Source organism: Urocampus carinirostris, chromosome 5 (genome assembly GCF_059441175.1).
Source record: "Urocampus carinirostris isolate Australia breed hairy pipefish chromosome 5, RoL_Ucar_1.0, whole genome shotgun sequence".
Taxonomy (NCBI): domain Eukaryota; kingdom Metazoa; phylum Chordata; class Actinopteri; order Syngnathiformes; family Syngnathidae; genus Urocampus; species Urocampus carinirostris.
This window is the reverse complement of record NC_142353.1, coordinates 46,812,746-46,836,237: the sequence shown is the minus strand read 5'-3', so window position 1 is coordinate 46,836,237 and position 23,492 is coordinate 46,812,746. Positions and strand designations below refer to the sequence as shown.

The window sequence follows — 23,492 nt, the reverse complement described above, 5'->3', positions numbered from 1 at the left end:
GTCTGTCCCTCATCTTTAGGTCCCCACTGAAACTCGGCACCCCGCGTTTGTTCCGCCCCTCCTTTTTCATTCACCCGTGCAAAACATATCAGAATAAGTGTCTAAAATAAATACATTACAAAAATATACAGTTGCAAATACATATTATACATGGGTTGACCATTTTTACAAAGAAAGACGGTACACCGAGAGAGTTTTTAAAGCTTTAATAATAATAATATAGCTTTGACAGGGCAGTTCATGGTAGCAACACTCGAGCGCCGCTAGCGGCCGTTAGAAAAGTGACATAAATTGGCCGCATCACTGAATAAGCCACAGGGTTGACAGTTAGGGAAAAAAGTAGCGGCTTTTAGTCCGGAATTTACGGTAATTTTGAAACATTAAAAAAATCGTTAATATATAAATGAAATAAATTTGGACCCAGGATAGAACCCTGTGGTACTTCGCAACAGATGTCCAAGTATTCAGATGACAACTCTTCCATTTTCACATATTGCTTCCTCCCAGTCAAATAACTTTGAATCCATTGCAAAGCCACGCCCCTGATGCCATATCTTTCCATCTTTTCACCATAACTATGTTTAGCAGAGTCATTCGAATAACCACTATGTGTTATTACACTGTTATGCGCAGGTATGGAGAGAAGGGAGACGCCGTCCGGATAGAAAAAGTGCTGTACACGGGCCGAGAGGGAAAAAGCTCCAGAGGTTGCCCGATCGCCAAATGGGTAAGTCTTTGAATCATGGTGATAATTTAAGTAAACATCGTGATAACTCCTACGATGGGACCTCTTCATGTGAGCTCCTCACAAACATTCCAGTATACGACTTTTTGGGGGACAACAATCTCGTTAGTCGTACCAGGGAATTCCAGGTCACGGGCAATCCTAGAGACGACCACCAGAGACCGCTCACGGCTCGTGACCGAACGCCACCACAATCAGCTGGTCCCAGTTTGAGCATGCATACTACTACAGGGGTTTCCTCCTACGTTCCAAAAACATGCATGTCAGGTTGATTGGCCTGACCGAAATCTCCCTCGGTGTGAATGAGCGAGTGAGTTGTCTGTCTCTGGGTGCCCTGCGACTGGCTGGCAACCAGTTGAGGGTGTCCCCTGCCCACTGCCCGAAGATAGCTGGGATGGGCTCCAGCACCCCCGCGACCCTACTGAGGATAAGCGGTGCAGATAATGGATGGATGGATTGATTTTGACCAGTAGTCACCAACATGGTGCCCTAAAAACACCCGAGTACCCCGCAGACTGGTTCTAAAAATATCAGGGGTCATTGTTATTTTCTAGGATTTTTTTCTCAATTATACCATATTTTAGCTTATTCTAGCTCCTCTGCTATAATTTTACCCTGGTAATAACACGATAATACAGTAATATCATGATCAATTGTTAGAGTGGTACCTATTTTTACGAGCACCTCAAAACACAAGAATTTTAGTATATGAGTTTTTGGGGAACAAAGATGTTGCTCGTCATGCGAAGGAAAATCTAGGTCACGAGCAATCCCAGAGACTACCCAGATTCAGATTCAGATATACTTTATTGTCATTCTCGTACACATGTATACAGAACGAAATGTCGATACATCTGACCCGCACAGTTTCCTTGAATGTACATATATAAATATGTAGTATTGAGTTGGAGTATTGAAATACTAAATAATATACTAAATAATTATAGCTATGAGTACTACACAGTAGTGCAAAGAGTGCAAGAGGAACAGCCGAACAGATTTGCAAAATGGGCAGCCAGGTGAACAAGTCACTTTACAATAACAATAACAATGGAGTACGGTAGTGCAGAGGAGAACAGATGTACAAAGGAGTGGCTAGGTACAAGAGAACTGCCAGTAGTGCAAGGACAGCCTCTGCTGGTCAGACACAATCATTGCCAGCCTTCTTGTTTTATTTCTACTATGTGGTCTATTTATAAACATTGCCTGAACATTAGTGGATCTCCAGGGCAGTTACAGTTGATTTCTTGGGGGTTTGCAGTGTTCTTTTGAGCTGTGAAAAGTGATATTCATTTAGTTTTAGTCATCTCAGTTTATTGGTAATACAAATCAGTTATCACTTCAAATTTTTCAGTTCATATATTCTTCGTGGTTTGCTGTCCCGCCATAGTTGTAATGCCTTCTCAAGGTCCAATCCATTATCATCCTCCTCATAGCGTCACCAAGAGTATAATTTAGTCCATTTGGGCAAAAAAGTCCTTTTCTTGCTAGTATTCTTTTGTTTATTTTCTTTCGTCGAATCGTTCGCTTCAACACACGTGTTTTCCTTGCCTTTGCGATCTTCCGAAGAATTTCTCCGCCGTTTTTTCGTGCCGGAATTATTGCCGTTGTTACCACTTTCTGTATTATGTTTCGACTTATTACCGACACTGAAGAAATGACCAATTTTTTGTGGATTTGCACCTAATACCAACTGTTTTTTCTGAGGCATACTTCTCTTTCACTCGACAACCGCCAAAACAATGACGTCATCTCGAAACAACGAGATTTCGTTTGCCGAGATCGGCGCGAGACCAAAACAACAATGGCGGATCTGCCTGACGAAAAGTTTGGAGTGCGGTAAATCTTTGTTTAAAAAAAGTAATCGGGTAATAATGACAATTTGGTGTCAAAAAAGTTGCGTCCCGGGGATTGATTTGATCCAATGCGTCCGCAGCAAAAATGATGCGTCTAGGACGCAGGGACGCAGGCAAACCAGAACACTGGGTTTGGTTGCATTCGATTACCTTGGAACGGATTAATCCCGCTTCCATTCATTTCGATGGAAAAACGTGTTTCGATTTACAACCGTTTCATGATACAACATCACTGCCGCGACCAATTGAATCCGTATGTAGCCGTACCACTGTATATCAATCTCACTCGACAGTATCTGCGCAAGCCCCGACACTAAAAACTCCAAATGTCATCAGGTGATTCGCAGAGGGAGCGAGAAAGAGAAGATCCTGTGTCTCGTTCGTCATCGTGCCGGCCACCATTGCGCCAACGCCGTCATCATCATCCTCATCATGGCCTGGGAAGGTGTCCCCAGGGCAATGGCCGACACGCTCTACCGAGAGATCAGTGACACCCTCACCAAATTCGGCAACCCCACCAGTCGACGTTGTGGCCTCAATGACGAGTAAGTAGATGTATTTGTCGAATCCTGCACGACAGTTCTACTCTTAGAAATGTCACAAGCCGGGAACGAAGACAGGACCCGATAGCGTTCCTTTTACTCAGTTTTATTGAAAAAGAGAGCAGGGCTTGCTTCCAAGAACCGATGCTCGGAAATTGAACTTTCGTGTCGAGCGAAGGTAGTCGTCGACAACGAGGAAACAGGTCGATGGCCGGGACGGGGGAGCAAGGGCAGTAACGAGTCCAGAAAACAGGTCGGCAACAGGTATCAGGCAGGAGAAAACAGGGCAGAAGAATGTCGGATAGTACAGAGCTTGCCTAGCTGAAAGCAAAGGTTCGCAGACGGTCTGACAGCTTCCTCTTGGACGACGGGGGTATAAAAAGAGTCAGGGAGCCAATCATCGACCAGGGCTCTTGGCGCCAACAGGGCAGTCGCGACAAGAAATGTTAAACGTGGTGTCCGTAAATTCGAAATATTTTACTTGCTGACACCATCGTCTGGCTGAAATCATTATTGCAGCCTCTGCCGTAAAGCTTGTATGGCGCTTGAACTTAAGTCTCTCTTAGAAACACTCTAATAAACTCTTTTTTTTCAAGTCAACAACCACGGCGGACGAAAAAATGAAGTGTCATAAATTCACAAATGAATGGAAGATGAACGTTTGTTCCTTTTGTAACTCACAAAACAGCAAAACATTGCATCGCTGATTCACAACATGTCGCTCGAGTTTATTCTTAAAGCGATAGTATCCCCTAGTGGTGGTTAACAATACTTACATTCAAATCCCACCTCACAGACAGCCGAATAAATAAAATATAAAATCCTTCAGTACACTTTTAAGTTAGTCCAGCATAACATAGCATACCTCCCCCAAGGCTATGCTAACGGACTCACTTTTATTATTTCACTTTTTGTAAACTTTACAGACATCCCAAACAATCTTTGCACACATATTTTCACTTATTATCATTCTCACAGTAAGTGTGTTCCCAGTATACAGTGGGACCTCGCTACTTCGCGGTTCCACAGCTTCGCGGGTCTAAGAAATAATAATAAAATAAAATAATTTAAAAAAAAAATAAATAAATAAAAAAAAAATATATATATATATATATATATATATATATATTTTTTTTCTTTTCTTTTAAGCATTTTTGAAGGGGCGTCGCTACTTCGCGGATTTTCACTTTTTGCGGGTGGTTTTGGTCCCCATTAACCGGGTCTAAAAAAATAATAATAATAAAAATAATGATAGAATAAATATGGCAGCACGGCGGCGCAGTGGTTAGCGCTTGTGCGTTATAGTTCATGGGTTCAAATCCAGCTCCAGACTTCCTGTGCGGAATTTGTATGTTCTCCCCGTGCTTGCGTGGGTTTCCTCCGGGCACTCCGGTTTCCTCCCACGTTCCAAAAACATGCATTTCAGGTGAATTGGCCGGTCCAAATTGACCCTAGGTGTGAATGAGCGAATGAGTTGTCTGTCCCTGTGTGCCCTGCGATTGGCTGGCAACCAGTTCAGGGTGTCCCCTGCCCGGAGATGGCTGGGATGGGCTCCAGCCCCCCCACGACCCTAATGGGGATAAGCGGTACAGCTAATGAGATGAGAATAAAATAAATATTTTGTTTTTGTTTATTTTGTTGTTTTGAAGGCGCATCGCTACTTCGTGGATTTTCACTTTTCGTGGGTGGTTTTGGTCCCCATTAACCAGGTCTAAATAATAATAATAGTAATAAAATAAAAATAAAGAATATAATAATAATAATATATTTTTTTTTTAAGCAATTTTGAAGGGGCGTCGCTACTTCGCGGATTTTCACTTTTCGCGGGTGGTTTTGGTCCCCATTAACCGCGATAATTAAGGGATTACTGTATACGTCTCACCTGCAAAATAGATGATAAATGTCAGTCTCACACGACACCATTTACTTGTTGACATTAAGGATCATTTCTTGAGCAAGTCTCATAAAACCACGCGAGGTCCCGCGAGACTTGGCCCATGCACCCTTCTCGGATCTGTGAGACTTTGCCATCTCGTGGTGATAAACTGGTACTTCACTTCCTTTTTCTGCTTTAAGTCAAGTGAAGTCAAGTCATTTCTATTTGTATAGCCCTTAATCACAAAGAGTCTCAAAGGGCTTCACAGGTTATTACACAGACTATTTTTTTCAGACTATTATGACACACTGCCCTGATCTGGAACCAACATGAGGACAAGGAAAAACTCAAAAACCTCAACATGAGGAAAATGAAGAAACCTTGAGAAGGGACTGCACATGTGGCATCCCTCTTTCAGGATTACAAAGCAGCAAAGGATGTTAACAAAACTCTATACCCTCTAACGATTGTAACTTTACAAAACTCAATACCCTGAAAAATACTAATACACTTCCCCTAACAGTCAAATATGGATTAAACAACATCAAAATCCCAAAATCGAACATTTTAACTACCGTATTTTCCGCACTATAAGGCGCACCGGGTTATAGGGCGCAGCCCGAAAAAATAGTTTTTGGTCCTATTTTTGACATACATAAGACGCACCGGATTATAAGGCGCTACAATGAGAACGTCGGCAAAACAGTCAGATAGTTCAGTCAAACTTCTTACCCCCTTAACATTCCCAAAGCTTGCAAAGACGCAAATACGTGTCGAGAACACGTGCGGGTGCGGTGTCCGTACGATGTCACTCAAATGCATCGTTCCATCATTCGGAAGGTTCAAGTCTTGGGATTCAAGAAATGCCAACCATTCCTTAGTTTCTATTTTCTTTTTCGCTCGCAACTTTACTGTGCATATGACAATAAACACTTGGAATTGAGTTTCATTTAAAAATAGACACTCCATTCCATCCATTATCTGCACCGCTTATCACAGAAACATCGAGTTCAGTCTGAAACAAGATACAGCGACAATATAAAACCCGGAGTAGCTCACCGAAGTCGTTGTGTTCATAATAATGTGCAGCCAATGTCCTCTTATATCCGTGAGGGTAGTAAAGCCAAGAGAATAAAATATTTACAAATACAGAATTGAAAAAAATGCTTTCTCTATGCCGTCAGCCACGTGCTATACACATTCATCTTTTTCGGCCAATTGCAGGCGTTGTTTCGCCGTTTAAGCCAATGCCAGCCTGTAAATGATAAAAAGGATCCGCCCCTTGACCTCCGAATAACTTTAGCCAATAGTGATCGATTCAAATGATGATTGACACACTGGTTAGCCAATGAAACGCCGGTAAATAAATCCCAGCATACACCGCGGACTACTTGGCGTTCGGGGGAAAATCGAGTCGGCGGTTGCAAGTTAGTTGGAAAACTTTGCGATTTAATATTGATCCATAAATAAGGCGCACTGTATTATAAGGCGCATGGTCAGCTTTTGAAAAAAACAAAGGCTTTTAGGTGCGCCTTATAGTGCGGAAAATACGGTGGTCTTGTTGCGCCACACATATGCGCCCGAGCCTTTTTTGGAACACTCCATTCACGGCGACATGTGTTTTCTGTCTCCCCCTGCAGTCGTACATGCGCATGTCAAGGCAAGGACCCCGACACTTGCGGCGCTTCCTTTTCCTTCGGCTGTTCTTGGAGCATGTACTTCAACGGCTGCAAATACGCCCGCAGCAAAACACCCCGCAAGTTCCGCTTGCAAGGAGAGCGCCCTGAAGAGGTACGCCGCCATCTCGCCCCAACCTCTAAAACCGTAACCGCCGTGCCTCGCTTATCTCTCGGTTTGATGCCGTTGTTTGAATTTCTCTTACCAGGAAAACAAACTCAGGGATCAATTCCAGAATCTGGCCACTGAAGTGGCCCCGTTGTACAAGAGGTTGGCCCCTCAGGCCTATAGTAACCAGGTGGGTTGCATCGGCGCAATGACATTGGAAACATACAGTGGGACCTCGCTACTTCGCGCTTCGACGTTCGCGGGTTCAGAGCTTCGTGACTTGTAATAGTTAAAAAAAATAAAAACAAAAATAAAAATCAATTAAAAAAATTAATAATAATGACAAAAAGAAATGCACGTATACGCTAAGCGTCACGGCCATGAACGCAAGCCGATTGGCCAGCACTGGCTTAATACTCGACTCCCTATTGGCCCATTCACTACAGTAGACCACGCATATCTCGTTCGTATACTGTACAGCACGATACAGTACGCTTCTCGCCATTACTGTAGCCTTTGTCTTTTAAAGTTTTGTGAAGTCCTCGTGATGGCTCCTGAACGCTCTTCATCCCTCGGCGCAGCTTGTGAACCGAAGAAAAAGCGAAATATGCTAACATTAACCGAAAAAGTGAGTTTATTGGACCAATTGAAAGCAGGAAATAGCTACGCTAGCGTAGCCCGACAATATCCATTACGCCGCCTCCCGCAGCTTCTCCAGTAAAGCTCTTCCTGCCCCTGTGCAGTCATTCATCGTTATTACCTCGTCGTACTGCACAGCTCTTTTGATCAACTACGCTTAAAAGAAGTTAAATTTTGTTTGATTGTTTAACAAGAATTTCTCTCTCTAACCGTATTCCATATGGTGTACTGTATTGTACTGTATACAGGGGGGATGATGTACTGCAAAGGTTTGTTTTTTTTAAAGGTGCGCCGCTACTTCGCGGATTTTCACTTATCGCGGGTGGTTTTGGTCCCCATTAACCGCGATAACCGAGGTCTCACTGTATTCTGTTCCAGACACTTTCAGACATTTCAGAAGCATGAAAGCAAAAATTCATAACATTTCCAGTGTTGTTTTTCATGTTTTTTTCTCTACAACTCACTCTAAAATGTATTTGTAACTCACACTTTGAGACCTATGAATTATTTCGTGTTTATCTACTGCAGGGGTGTCAAACTGATTTTAGCCGGGGGCCACAAATGCTATAAAAGATCTCACGGGGGCCAGACTATTAAATTGAAGAGAAAGAGAGAGGGAGAAAAAGAGAGAGAAAGAGAGGGAGGGAAAGAAAGAGCGATAAACAGATAGGGAGAACAAAGGAGAGAAAAAGAAAGCAGAATAGAGATATGAATGGAGAAGGGGGAAATGAATATAGAGAAAAAGAAAGTGAAAAAAGAGAAAAATAAAAATAATAAGAGAAGTGAAAAGACAGAAAGAAAAAGAGTCAGCAGGAGAAAAAGAGAAAGTGAGGTGAGAGAGAGAGAGAGAGAGAGGTCGAAAAAGGGAAAGAAAGAGGGTGAGAAAGAAAGAGGAAAATAGAAAGAAAGAGAATTAAAGTGTAAATTAGAGAGAGAAAATAGAAAAAGAGCAAGACAGAGAAAAAGAAAGACTTGGAAAGTGAGAGAGAAATAGAGAAAAGATGAAAAAGAGAGAGAAAAAGAGAGGGAGGGAAAGAGAGAGAGATAAACAGATAGGGAGAACAAGAGAGAGAGTAAGTGAGAGAAAAAGAGAGAGAGCAGAATAGAGATGAATGGAGAAGAAGGGGGAAATTAATATAGAGAGAAAAAGAAAGTGAAAAACGAGAAAGATAAAAAGAATAAGAGAAGTGAAACGACAGAAAGAAAAAGAGTCAGCAGGAGAAAAAGAGACAAAGTGAGGTGTGAGAGAAAGAGAGAGAGGTCAAAAAAGGGAAAGAATGAGGGTGAGAAAGAAAGAAAAATCAAATAAAAGAGTATTAAAGTGTAAACTAAAAAGAGAAAATAGGAAGAGAGCAAGACAGAGAAAAAGAACGAGTTAGAGAGTGAGAGAAAGAGAGAAAAAGAGAGCGTGAACAAGAGAAAGAAAAAGAGGGAGAAATAAATAAAAAAGAAGTGAGTCAGAGAGAAATGGAGAAATGCTACCATTACTTCTCTCTTCCTTTGTTGCTATTTATCTCTTTCTCTCTGTGTCATCTTTTGCTCTAACTTCCTTTTTTCCTTTTTTCTTTCTCTCTTCCTACCCTTCGCGCTTTCTTTTCTCTTTTCTCTCCTTCTGCCTTTCTATTTCTCTTTAGATTTCTTTCTTCCGCTCCCTTTCTTTCCCCCTCTCTCACGACTTCTCTTTTTATCTCTTTTGTTTCTCACGCTCTCTCCCCTTTTCCCTCCCTCTTTCTCTTATTTCTTTATCTCTCTTTTTCTTTCTCTTTAATCTACTAGTGTGGCCCCCGACAGAATGTTCGTTCTATCGTGTTGTATTTCTTTCACTCTCTGTGTCTCTCTTTTTCTCTTCCTTTGTTGCTCTTTGTCTCTTTCTCTCTCTTTTTAACTTCTTTTGCTCTAAATTCATTTTTTCCTTTTCTCTCTTTTCTCTTCCTACCTCCAGCGGGTGTTACACATTTGTTTTATATATTTTTGTTTTTATGGTTGTTGTTTTAACTCATCTGCAAAATAGATGATAATTGTCAGTCTCACACGACACCATTTAATCGTTTATATTAAGGATGATTTATTGAGCAAGTCTCATTAAATCCAGGGTTGGGTAGGGTTACTTGAACTGGATTACTTTCAATTACTTTTGGATTACTCCGATACCAAATATGCTAATAAAAGACAAAAGAAACTCAATAGGAATAAAATGATGACTCACAACAGGTGGTAAGCTTTCTCTCCCGGCTTTGATCTCTTTGATCTCCGGCAAAACGAACATCAAATGCCACAGAAACAAAATGAAAATACATACAAACAGCTTGCCAACATCATTTTTGCCATTCCGTGTATTCCGTTAATCCCCAAGCCTGCACAGAATTTAGTCATTTTATTCATATTTAGTTTCTTTTGTCTTTTATTAGCATGTCTTGTATTGGAGTAATCCAAAAGTCATTGAAAGTAATCCAGTTAAAGTAACCCTACCCAACCCTGATTAAATCACGTGAGATCCCTTTTATCATATAAATAGAAAATAACATTGCCATCAATTGGTACTTTCCAAGAATCAGTTAACAAAAACACTATAAACTGTAGCTTCCAAAACAACTCACCTTGTGTTATTTGGTATCAAAATATAGAAATCAACATCAAAGTACACTTTTAAGCCAGTTTAGCATAATATAGCATACCCCACCCAAGGCCCTATTTCTTGCTAATGCTAACCGTTAGCATAACCGCTAACCGTTAGCATAACCGCTAACGGACGACTCACTCGTACTATTTCACTTTTTGTAAACTTTACAGACATCCCAAACAATCTTTACACACATATTTTCACATATTATCATCCTCACAGTAAATGTGTTACCAGTGTATACATCTCACCTGCAAAATAGATGATAAATGTCAGTGTCACACGGCACCATTTAATTGTTGACATTAAGGATCAATTATTGAGCAAGTCTCGTTAAATCACGTGAGGTCCCGCGAGATTTGGCCCAAGTACCCATCTCTGAACTGTGAGACTTTGCCATCTAGTGGCGATAGACTGGTACTTCACTTACTTTTTCTGCCACACAAAACTCAATACCCTGAAAAATAATAATACACTTCCTCTAACGGTCAAATACGGATTACACAACATAAAAATCCCAAAATATAACATTTGAACTAGTCAGCAACCCTTGTACCTTGTGTCAAAAAATGTTGAAAAACACTGATCTATTCAAATTCCTTTTTAACTTTTTATTTACATTTTTTGCATGATATTTAGCTCACATTTTACCTTTTTTTTGCTAGTTATCTTGACAAATTCTGGGCTCGTTTCTAGCTAGCTATATAGCTTTGAATTTCGCTTAAAATTTGGCTATTTAGATGGCTTGCTATTCTTTTAACTAGCTATCGAGCTACCTTTTGAGCTAATTAGCAAGCCATCTAGCTAAGTTGTTATTTAAGAAATTTCAAATAAATGAATTATGGTTCATAGACAAAAACATGTATTAAGTTTAATAATTATTTTAAGAAATTAATCAAGAGAATAGCTATGCGGCTACCTTTTTATCTACATTTTTAGCATGCTATCTAGCTAATATTTGACCTTTTTTTCTGGGCTTGTTTCTAGCTAGCTACCTAGCTTTGGTTTTTGCTTTCTATTTGGCTATTTAAATGGCTTTTTATTCTTTTAGCTATCTATCAAGCTACCTTTTGAGCTATTTAGCAAATTTCAAATAAATAAATTCCGGTTCATATACAAAAACATGTATTCAAGTTTTAATCATTATTTTAAGAAATTACTTAAGAGAATAGCTATCCAGCTACCTTTTTATCTACAATTTTAGCATGCTATCTAGCTAACATTTGACCTGTTTTGCTAGCTATCTAGCCAAATTCTGGGCTCGTTTCTAGCTAGCTTTCTAGCTTATGCTTTCTATTTGGCTATTTAGATGCCTTTTTATTCCGTTAGCTATCGATCAAGCTAGCTTTGGAGCTATTTAGCAAGCCGTTTAGCTATTTTAGAGATGTGTATCAAACTTTGAGCTAATTAGGAACAAACAGGAGCTCGAAAAAGGATGGAGACCCTTGCATCGGAGGGTGGAATACTGGCTTTAGCATAAGCGGGGAAAGTTTTAAATAAATAACTTCTTCAAATTTAAACGATTATAAAATTCGTATTTTTTCGCAGTGTCAGTCCGAGACGAAAGCATCCGACTGCAGGCTGGGTCTGAAGGCCGGCCGACCCTTCGCCGGAGTCACGGCTTGCTTGGACTTCTGCGCTCACGCCCATAAGGACCAACACAACTTATACAACGGCTGCACAGTGGTATTCCTCAAAAATCTTCTTGTCTTCTGCATAAATCCAGTTTTTCTCGAATAATGAGGTCTCTGTCGAAGGGCGCGTGTGACCTGGGGGATTTTTCTTTTCAACTGTCCAAAAATGAAGTGCAATTGCGCCTCCGCTACACTAGGGGGCAGTCAGGTGGTCATTGGCAGTGGTTGCGAAGTTTTGTTTACACCACAGGTGTCAAAAAGGCGGCCTGTCTTTTTAACTTCTTTTGCTCCAACTTCCTTTTTTCCTTTTCTCTTTCTCTCTTCCTACCCTTCGCGCTTTCTTTTCTCTTTTCTCTCCTTCTGTCTTTCTATTTCTCTTTGGATTTTTTTCTTCCTCTCCCTTTCTTTTCCCCCTCTCTCACAACTTTTTATCTTTTGTCTCTCACGCTCTCTCCCTCTCTCTCTTTTTCTTTCTTTGTCCCGCCCTCTCTCCTTTCCCCTCACCCTTTCTCTTATTTCTTTATCTCTCTTTTTCTTTCTCTTTAATCTACTAGTACTCTCCTTCTGTCTTTCTATTTCTCTTTGGATTTCTTTCTTTCTCTCCCTTTCTTTCCCCCTCTCTCGTGACTTTTTATCTTTTGTTTCTCCCTCTCTCTCTTTTTCTTTCTTTGTCCCGCCCTCTCTCCTTTTCCCCTCCCTCTTTCTCTTATTTCTTTATCTCTCTTTTCCTTCCTCTTTAATCTACTAGTCCGGCCCCCGACAGAATGTTTGTTCTATCGTGTGGCCCCCGAGTTAAAATGACTTTGACACCCCTGAGTTAGTGTGTAGAAGGGAAAAGTGTGAAGCACATTGTAAAGCGCTTTGGGAGGTCAGAATTCACTTGAAAAGCGCTATCGAAATCCAGATTTACATGACATGACATTAATTTAAAAATAGGAAGAACGAAAAAAGTCAAAAAACAACAATTCATTGAAATACTGCATTGAAATTTAAAGACTTTATTTGAAAGTCATTAAAAAAAAATCCACAATTCAAAATCAGTGTTAAGAGGATATTTTAGGACAGAACATTGTAACATTGTAAAGCGCTATGGGAGCTCTTCAGTGACTTTAAAAGTGCTATAGAAATGCAGAACATTTACCATTTAGCATCTTGATTATCCTCAAAACGTTTGGAGGCTGACTCCCTTTTGGTGTGTGAGGGTGTGTGTGAATGAGTAAGTGTGAAGCACATTGTAAAGCGATTTGGGAGCTCTTCATTGACTTAAAGTGCTACATAAATGCAGACCATTTACCATTTAGCATCTTGATTATCCTCAAAACGTTTGGAGGCTGACTCCCTATTGGTGTGTGAGTGTGTGTGAATGGGTAAGTGTGACGCACATTGTTAAGAGCTTTGTGAGGTCTTCAGTGACTTGAAAAGTGCTATAGAAATGCAGAACATTTACCATTTAGCATCTTGATTATCCTCAAAACGTTTGGAGGCTGACTCCCTTTTGGTGTGTGAGTGTGTGTGTGAATGGGTAAGTGTGAAGCACATTGTAAAGCGCTTTGGGAGGTCTTCATTGACTTAAAGTGCTATAGAAATGCAGACCATTTAGCATCTTGATTATCCTCAAAACGTTTGGAGGCTGACTCCCTATTGGTGTGTGAGGGTGTGTGTGAATGAGTAAGTGTGAAGCACATTGTAAAGCGCTTTGGGAGGTCTTCATTGACTTAAAGTGCTACATAAATGCAGACCATTTACCATTTAGCATCTTGATTATCCTCAAAACGTTTGGAGGCTGACTCCCTATTGGTGTGTGAGTGTGTGTAAATGGGTAAGTGTGACGCACATTGTTAAGAGCTTTGTGAGGTCTTCAGTGACTTTAAAAGTGCTATAGAAATGCAGAACAATTACCATTTAGCATCTTGATTATCCTCAAAACGTTTGGAGGCTGACTCCCTTTTGGTGTGTGAGTGTGTGTGTGAATGGGTAAGTGTGAAGTACATTGTAAAGCGCTATTGGAGCTCTTCATTGACTTGAAAAGCGCTATAGAAATGCAGAACATTGACCATTTCGGATCAGAAGAACTATTATACACCAGGCAGCACGGCGGCGCAGTGGTTAGCGCGTGTGCGGCACAGTTCCGAGGTCATGAGATCGAACCTCCTGTGTGGAGTTTGCATGTCCTCCCTGTGCTCGCGTGGGTTTCCTCCGGGCACTCTGGTTTCCTCCCACATTCCAAAAACATGCATGTCAGGTTGATTGGCTTAACCGAAATCTCCCTAGGTGTGAATAAGCGAGCGAATTCTCTGGAATGGGCTCCAGCACCCCCGTGACCCTACTGAGGACAAGCAATGCAGATAATGGATGAATGGATGTTATACACCAACATCATGTTGCAAAATTGTAAATTCCGTTTCTTCCCCTTCAGGTCTGCACTTTGACCAAGGAAGACAACCGGGCGGTGGGGGAGATCCCTCAAGACGAACAGCTTCACGTCCTGCCTCTCTACAAACTCTCCAGCACCGACGAATTCGGCAGCCAGGAGGGCCAGCTGCTCAAGATGAAGACCGGAGGTCTCCAGGTCCTTCAGGCCTTCCGCAGAGAAGTCCGCAAGTTACCCGAGCCCGCCAAGTCTTGTCGGCAGCGCCGCCTGGACGCCAAAAAGGCCGCCTCGGAGAAGAAGAAGAACAAACTGCAGCAGCAGGCCGGAGAGACCCCGGAGAAAAGCGCGCTCAAGACCCAAGTGGGCTTCACTGAGTCCCCCCAAATACAAGGCAATAAAGGTCTGTCTTCCTTTCTGGCATTTTTATCAAGTGTCATTTTGACCGCTAGAGGGCACTGCTGTCTAATCCCAAGGAAAACCGGTGAACAGGGTTGGGTAGGGTTACTTGAACTAGATTACTTTCAATGACTTTTGGATGACTCCAATACTAAATATGCTAATCAAAGACAAAAGAAACTAAAAAGGAATCAAATGATGACTCACAACACGTGGTAAGCTTTCTCTCCTGGCTTTGATCTCTTCGATCTCCGGCAAAACGAACATAAACTGCGACAGAAACAAAATGAAAATACATACAAACAGCTTGCCAACATCATTTTTGCCCTTCCGTGGATTCCGTTACTCCCCAAGCCTGCACAAAATGGAGTCATTTTATTCATATGAGATGGCTTGTTATTTGTAACGGGACCAAGGTGGATGGTCTACCTCCAGCGGGTGTTACAAATTTGTTTTATATATTTTTGTTTGTGTGGTTGTTGTTTTAACTCATCTGCAAAATAGATGAGAATTGTCAGTCTCACACGACACCATTTAATCGTTGATATTAAGGATGATTTATTGAGCAAGTCTCATCAAATCCAGGGTTGGGTAGGGTTACTTGAACTGGATTACTTTCAATTACTTTTGGATTACTCCAATACCAAATATGCTAATAAAAGACAAAATAAACTAAATATGAATTAAATATGAATCAAATGATGACTCACAACACGTGGTAAGCTTTCTCTCCTGGCTTTGATCTCTTCGATCTCCGGCAAAACGAACATCAAATGCCACAGAAACAAAATGAAAATCAATCCAAACATCATTTTTGCCGTTCCATGTATTCCGTTACTCCCCAAGCCTGCACAAAATGGAGTCATTTTATTCCTATTTAGTTTCTTTTGTCTTTTATGTGCATATTTGCTATTGGAGTCATTGAAAGTAATCCAGTTCAAGTAACCCTACCCAACCCTGCCGGTGACAAACGATCATTGCGTAGCATTGGGGTCTCCAACCTATTTTCAAACATCAAGCTACTTTTTGCTACCGATTAGCCCAAAAGGCACTCAGTTTGATTTGAATTTTGAAACTAGCCACTTAGTAGATAGCTCACTCTATATCTTAAAAAGGTAACTTGATGGTTAGCTAGAGAGGTAATTGTCAGGGATAGACATTACTAAAACTATTTAGTGGCTATATTTGCACAGATAAAATACATGTATATAGTTTAATTCTACATGATGGTGGAAGCAAAGAACTCACGTCCTTCTTGGCTGAGGTCCCGAACAGAGAGAGGGAGTGTTTATTAACGTCAGAGGAATCAGTACAGACAAGAACACGACTTCAAAATAAAAGAATACAAGATTGATAAACGTACAAGAGATATAATTACACTCATTGTTGAAACGTTACTTTATGTGTGTTTGTATGAGAAACATTGTTTTTATATTTAGTAATATAAAAAACAAGCTAATTACCTTGAGACGGAAATTCAAGAGATTTACATTGAAAACCTGACAGTAATCACATACAAAACTGATGAAGAAGGGTAAAAAGCCTTCTAAAGTGTCGAATCGAAAGATTAAAAAAAAAACTAGATAGCTAGCAAGAGAGGAACCCAAATTTAGCTTAATGACTAGCAAAAAATGTGAAATTTTAGCTAGATAGCATGCAAAAACTGTAAAAATCGAGCTAGCTAAAAAAGTAGCTTGATTGTTAGCTATAAAGGTAACGAATTAAAAAAGTAAAAGGGAGCTAGAGAGCTAGCAAAAAAGAGTAAAACTCCATTTAAATAGTTTGGATAGAAGGCTAAAAAAAGCTAGATAGCTTGGTAACTTGCAAAAAAGTTGAAATGTTAGCTCGATAGCATGCAAAAAAAAAAGAAAAAGAAAGCTAGATAGCTAGCAAGAGAGGAACCCAAAATTTTGCTCGGTAACTAGCAAAAAATATGAAATTCTAGCTAAATAGCTTGCTAAATAAATACCTTGATAGTTAGCTAGAGAGGTAAACACATACGAAACTGATGAAGAAGAGTAAAAAGCCATCTAAAGAGTCAAATCAAAAGCTAATAATAAAGCTACATAGCTAGCAAGAGAGGAACCCAAAATTCAGCTTGGTAACTAGCAAAAAAGTTAAAATGTTAGCTCAAAAGCATGCAAAAAAAAGCTAGCTAAATAGCTTGCTAAATAAATAGCTTGATAGCTAGCTAGAAAGGTAAACACTGAAAAAAACTATGAAATGAAATGAAATGAAATGAAATGAAAGGGTAGCTAGATGGTTAGCTAAAAGAGTAAAAAGCTATCTAAATAGTTGGATAAAAGGCTAAAAACATAGCTAAATAGCTAGCTAGAAAGCTAGCAAAAAAGGTCAAATGTTGATTAGATAGCTTGTTGAATAGCTAAGAAGGTATGAAGTTAGCTAGCTGGAGAGGAGCCCAAAATTTAGCTTGGTAACTAGCCAAAAAGTTGAATTGTTAGTTCGATAGCATGCAATAACTTTTTAAAAAGCTATTTAAATGGCTTGCTAAATAAATAGCTTGATAGCTAGCTAGAAAAGTAAACAGTGAAAAAAACAAAAAGTAGCGAGATGGTTAGCTATAAGTGTAAAAAGCTATCAAAATAGTTGGATAAAAGGCTAAAAACATAGCTAAATGGCTAGCTAGAAAGCTAGCAAAAAAGGTCAAATGTTGGTTGGATGGCTTGTTAAATAGCTAAGAAGGTATGAATATAGCTAGCTAGAGAGGAGCCCAAAATTTAGCTTGGCAACGAGCCAAAAAGTTGAATTGTTAGCTCGATAGCATGCAAAAACTTTTTAAAAAGCTGGCTAAATAGTTTGCTAAATAAATAGCTTGATAGCTAGCTAGAAAGGTAAACACTGAAATAAACAAAAGGTAGCGAGATGGTTAGCTATAAGAGTATAAAGCTATCTAAATAGTTGGATAAAAGGCTAAAAACATAGCTAAATGGCTAGTTAGAAAGCTAGCAAAAAAAGGTCAAATGTTGGTTGGATGGCCTGTTAAATAACTAAGAAGGTATGAAGATAGCTAGCTAGAGAGGAGCCCAAAATTTAGCTTGGCAACGAGCCAAAAAGTTGAATTGTTAGCTCGATAGCATGCAAAACTTTTTAAAATGCTAGCTAAATAGCTTGCTAAATGAATAGCTTGATAGCTAGCTAGAAATCTAAACACAGAAAAAAAACTAAAGGGTAGCTAGATGGTTAGCTAAAAGAGTAAAAAGCTATTTAAATAGTTGGATGAAAGGCTAAAAACATAGCTAAATAGCTAGCTAGAAAGCTATCAAAAAGGTCAAAAGTTGGTTGGATAGCTTGTTAAATTGCTAAGAAGGTATGAAGATAGCTAGATACAAAGCTGAAAAGCTAGCTTTAAACTGTTTTTGCTGATTCGCTTTATAAAATGAACACGGTCCGAGCATGTAGCATGTGGCTCTCCAAGACAACAACTCCATCGTTTGTTTTACCTGAGTGACTTAGATCGTAAGTTGTCCCTTCTTTCTTTCTGTCCAGCAATTATAAAACAGGAAGTGAACCGGGACATCAAAAAGGAGCCTCTCAACGGTTCCTGGGATGGCTACGCCTATCAAGCATCAGATGCAATCAAGACCATGTGCCCAGATCCTGCCTACTATGCAAGGGGAGGCCTCCCCGCCACGGGCCAGGACTCCGCAGGAGACCAGCACGGCGGCTACAACCACACTGTGCCAGCATCGCAGTACGGCGTCTACAACTACTCCTCGGACGGACCCTTCGCGCCCAATCCCAGGACCTACGAGGGTCGAGACAGCAAAGCGGGGGTCGCTCCGTTTCAGGTCGACAAAAAGCCTGCCCTTCACAACCTTCAAGCTAGGCTAGCCCAATCCTATCCTCCTGACCCCAACCAGCCACGTCCTTCTTCTGTCTCCTCTGAGTCCTCCAATAGAGCCACTCCAGTCATTAAAGACGAGCCAATGGATATGGCGGTTTGTGAGAACACGGGCTCCGGTCATTCCGGTAGGGCCACGCCCTTAAATGGTAACTGGTCGGGAAATCGCTTCAATGGGAGTCCTGCTCCCCAGACCTGGGATCACCAAACTCCCAGTCAGCAGTCTCAGCAGTCGCCTTACCCGCAACCGTGGGGATCTATCCCCGGATCGAATACCCGCATGGTGTCCCCCGCGGCTTCACCGGTCCCCCGTGCGCCTCTCTCTCCTCACTTAGGGGTCCGAGGAAGTATTCACCAAGGATCTCCGCATCCATCTGCACCGTGCACCCCTCATCTAGGTCACCCTCACCCGTTTTTACCTCCGCATCTTGCCAACTCTCCCTCGCATACCGCGCAGCCGCCCGGCTCCCGAAATTGGGCCAGCCCCGCCCCGAGTCCCGAGCCGAACTCTTGGCCCCGCGGCCAGTACGGCCCCGGAAACCCCGCCGGGGCTTACCCCGACAAAATGTGGTCCAAAACCGGCGAAAGTCGCTGCTCCACTCCCCTCGGCCTCCAGGAGAAGGCCTGGAGGTCTCGCGGGGGGTCCGCGGCCGGCAGCACCCCGTCCCCGGCCCCCGAGGGACGCCTCTTCCCCGACTCCCTGCAGGAATCGGATCAGGCTCGCTGGGAGAGCGACGCCGAGAGCGCCAGGGGCCCCGAGGAGGACGAGGACGACGGGGTGTGGTCCGACAGCGAGCACAACTTCCTGGATCCCAACATCGGCGGAGTGGCGGTGGCCCCGGCCCACGGCTCCATCCTCATCGAGTGCGCCCGGCGGGAACTGCACGCCACCACGCCGCTCAAGAAACCCGATCGCTCGCACCCGTCCCGCATCTCTTTGGTTTTCTACCAGCACAAAAACCTGCAGCAGCCCATGCACGGCTTGGCCCTGTGGGAAGCTAAAATGAAAATGCTGGCCGAGAGGGCCGTCCAAAGGCAGCAGGAGGCCGAGCTCCTCGGTCTCTCCCCGGACGAAATCAAAGCGCTGAGTAAAAAGCGTAAGTGGGGGTCGACCCCGGCCGCCGGAGTCTCCTCGGGGGCCGGACAGTCCAAAATCAAGCCGGGGGGCCCGGCCAGCAGGTGGGCTCCTACTTCCTACACCACCTCCATGGTCAGCGCATCTCCTTATGCCTTCACGCGCCTCACCGGGCCCTACAACCACTTTGTGTGAGGTCCGTATATCTCGTGGTCCACGGTGGCCCCACCCGAACCTTCTCAGTGGGGCCAAAGTCTTTCACGGTTGTTTTTACCTCATGTCAGGCAGCGTTGCCTGTGGTGCTCTTCGTCTCTCTTCCTTGGAGAGGAACTCCATTGATTTCACTTCTAAAGAATGCTATTGCTATCACGATGATCCAGTCGCAATTGTTTCTGTAAATGTTGTTATTACAGGTATTTTAATGAAGAAACAATTGCGTTTTTTTTTTAAATCATGGTTGTTTTGAGTGTTGTTATTATTAATAATGTGATGGGGTTTTTATGTCTTGAAGCCAGTCTGAATCCATCAGACATTTGTAAAACCTGTTTTCTGTTCCGTCAATCTTCCAGATGTGTCCATGGGAGGAGCCGGTATCGGCCTGATATTGAGAAAAAAACCAAGGTGTGATTTTCGATTCACCACACAATTGTGTATTTTTCTATGAGAGGCGGTTTGAGAGGTAAACCCTATTTGCTTTCACATATAATACATCATACTCTCACACATGCACAGCTATACTCTCATACAGACGCGGTCATACCCATGCGCAAACACGACTATACTCTCTCACTCGTACTATAATATTCTCATACAAAAACTGTGAGACTCTCTCAGGCATACTACTATATCCCCCTCCACACACTCTACTATAGACTCTCACTCACGTTATCATACTTTCAAACACATTTTACTATACTCCCACTCAATCACTACTCTAGACTCTCTTACATACTACGATATTGCCCCAAACACAGTATTACAATCTCTCTCACACACTATTATACTTTCAAACATATACTACTATACTCTCACACACACACACTCTACTGTAGACTCTCTTACATACTACAATACTCCCTCACACAATAGTACAGACTTTTACTCACACTACCATACATTCAAACACATACAACTATACTCCTGCACACACACAGTACTCTAGACACACTACAATATTCCCCCCACACAGTAGTACAATCTCTCTCACACACACACTATTATACTTTCAAACATATACTACTATAATCACGCACATAGACTCTTTCGTAGACTCTCTTACATACTACAATACTCCCTCCACACAATATTACACTTTTACTCACACTAACATACTTTCAATCACATACAACTATACTCCCACACACACACAGTACTCTAGACATACTGCAATATTCCTTCCCACACAGTAGTACAATCTCTCTCACAACCTATTTTACTTTCAAACACATACTACTATACTCACACACACTGACTCCACTGTAGACTCTCTTACATACTACAATACTCCCTCCACAAAAAACATTACACTTTTACCCACACTATCATACTTTCAAACACATACTACCATACTCCCACACACACAGAGTACTCTAGACATACTACAATATTCCCCCCCGCACAGTAGTATAATCTATCTCACACACACATACTTTCAAACATATACTACTATACTCACACACACACACTCTATTGTAGACTCTCACATACTACAATACTCCCTCCACACAATAGTACAGACTGAAGCAGAATGACAGAATTCATGTCAGTTTAGAGCAGCCTTTTGACTTGAAAAGACTGTAGATCGTATATAGGAACAGCGCAAAATAGCACAAAGTATGTGCTAGCAGCAAGAAAGCCAATAAAAAAAATCGTTCTTTTGATCGGCACTGGATTTCTTCCTTTGAAGGTCCTGGAAAAATCAAAGAAATGGCCGGATAAAGGATCCTAGTTCGAAAAGGAGGACCCCCCTAATGAGAGCGTTAAGTAGTGTTTGTGCATGGGTATGACTGTGTCTCTATATAAGTATAGTCGCACATGTGTGAGAGTTATGTTATAAGTGAGAGCAAGTAGGATTTACTTATATTCATATTTAATTTGTCTTTGGGGACCGCGCTCCTCCTATTGAACACCCCGACAGTTTTCGACGGGTGCTCTTGGATTTCCGTTCCACTTCTCCTCGCGGCACTTGTTGCTCTACTTGGGTGCTCCTCGTGAAATGGAAGTCACGCACGACCAATCGCATTTCCTGAAAATCCTCAGCCTCACTTTGAAGCGTGGACCCTAGAGGGCGGACTCGCCCGACTTTCCCGGCGAGCGGCGACCCCTGCAGGCGGGAAAGCACCCTGCTGCGCTATGACCAATTCACCAAAGGCGGTGCTGATCTTTTTTAATCCAATGTGAAATTCTTCTGGAGAAAATAGGAAAAGGTGGTTAACTGTCAACCACCTCGGTGCTCTCCTCGTACACTTGATCGAACTGCGTTTGGGTTCTACCCCCGAATTTTTTCGGGGGAAAAACTGGACTTTGGTGCGCTCGACAGCTCCACAATCACTTGATCATTTTTTTCTTGGGTATCCTGTTATTTATTCACGGTGATAATATCGTTTGTTTTTCAGTTTTGTGTATTCTTCCCCCTTGGATTTTATATGGCGAATACAAATTGTACATAGAGAACAGATTTATAAAAGCACTTTTGAATTTGATTTGAAGGAGAAAGGACAATTCTCCGCAACTTGAATTTTGGTTTCTTGATTTTTTTGCTTTTCTGAAAAATGTATAGAGTCAAATATTTAGGTAAAAGTATTTAAACTGGATAGTACGTGGATCCTTAAGGGGTATTTTGGAAAAAAGTACACTCGTTGGCTGTGTTTTGTGCGTACACGTATGCTTAGTATTTCTTGGTTCTGCTTTCACGAGTACTGTAAACTGTTTCCTGAGTCAGCATGTAAAAAAAAAAATGGCGGTGACTTACCGAACACGAGATATTACGATGACGGAGAGTCGGCAAAAAAAAAGATAATAATAAACAAACTCAAGTCACTTAGATTGTTTTTTTTTTTGTTCAAAACTAGCAAATGAAGAAAATGGCCGAAAATGGAATCCCATTTTCATGTCAATTGTTCATATCTTCTTCTTCTTACCCTAATTGAGTTCCTCCATTTTGCAGTGTCCAGAATATTCCTTCGTAAAAAAAAAATGTTGAATATTTCCTTATTCGATTGTCAGCTGGTCTGCGATTGGTCGAGAAGTTCTAACGGACCGATGCACCCGAACGCGTCGTCGTGTTCCGATTGGAAAACAACATTTTAAAAAGTGATGCTTGCTTTTGGGTGCTATCATACGTACTGGATTGTTGAATTCACCTCTGTTATTTAAATCCCCTTTTTCTGTTTATGGCTGTGTTAGGGTCTGGCGCGCCTCCTTCCACCAGAGGGCGCCCAATCAGTTTGGAATTGAGGCAGGAGTTTTCCAATGACCCTATACCACAGGTGTCAAACAGGCAACCCGATCAGGCCCGCTAAGGGCATTGAATCCGGCCCGCGAGACAACACTCAGAGAAGCGCAAGAGAAAAACAAGCTGCAGGTTGAAATAGGTCAACTTGATGTTGCCAAAGCCAGATGCCTTGAACAAACACTGAACTTGTATCTCTCTCTTTCTCTCTCGCTCTTTCTATCTCTCTCTCTCCCCCACTCTCTCTCACATAGTCTCTCTCTCTCTCTCTCTTTCTCGCTCTCTCTCTCTTTCTCTCTCTCTCTCTCTCTCCCTCTCTCTCTCTCTGTCTCTCTCTCTCCCTCTCTCTCTCTCACCTAGTCTCTCTCTCTTTCTTTCTCTCTCTCTCTACCTCTATCCCCCTCTCTCTCTGTGTCTCTCATTCTCCCTCTCTCTCACCTAGTCTCTCTCTTGCTCTCTCTCTTGCTCTTTCTCTCTCTCTCTCTACCTCCACCCACCCCCTCTCTCTCTCTGTGTGTCTGTCATTCTCTCTCTTTCATTCTCTCTCTCACCTGGTCTCCCGCTCTCTTTCTCTCTCTCTTTCTCTCTCTCTCTCTTCCTCTACCCCCTTCTCTCTCTGTGTCTCTCATTCTCTCTCTCT

At 41.9% G+C, this 23,492-nt stretch overlaps 1 protein-coding gene across 3 annotated transcripts in view; it reads left to right on the top strand.

Moving 5' to 3' along the window:
* The window catches only part of tet3 (tet methylcytosine dioxygenase 3), a 58,777-nt gene extending 38,088 nt beyond the window's left edge, over positions 1-20,689 (top strand). For all 3 annotated transcript variants that reach the window (XM_088337018.1, XM_088337020.1, XM_088337019.1), the window contains exons 4-10: positions 634-727; positions 2,938-3,146; positions 6,660-6,810; positions 6,905-6,994; positions 11,612-11,749; positions 14,114-14,468; positions 17,972-20,689. In XM_088337018.1, the coding sequence (XP_088193144.1) occupies positions 634-727; positions 2,938-3,146; positions 6,660-6,810; positions 6,905-6,994; positions 11,612-11,749; positions 14,114-14,468; positions 17,972-19,596 (2,662 nt within the window). In that variant the 3' untranslated portion in view covers positions 19,597-20,689. The remainder of the gene's footprint in view (positions 1-633; positions 728-2,937; positions 3,147-6,659; positions 6,811-6,904; positions 6,995-11,611; positions 11,750-14,113; positions 14,469-17,971) is intronic.
* The last annotated feature ends 2,803 nt before the right edge of the window (positions 20,690-23,492 follow it).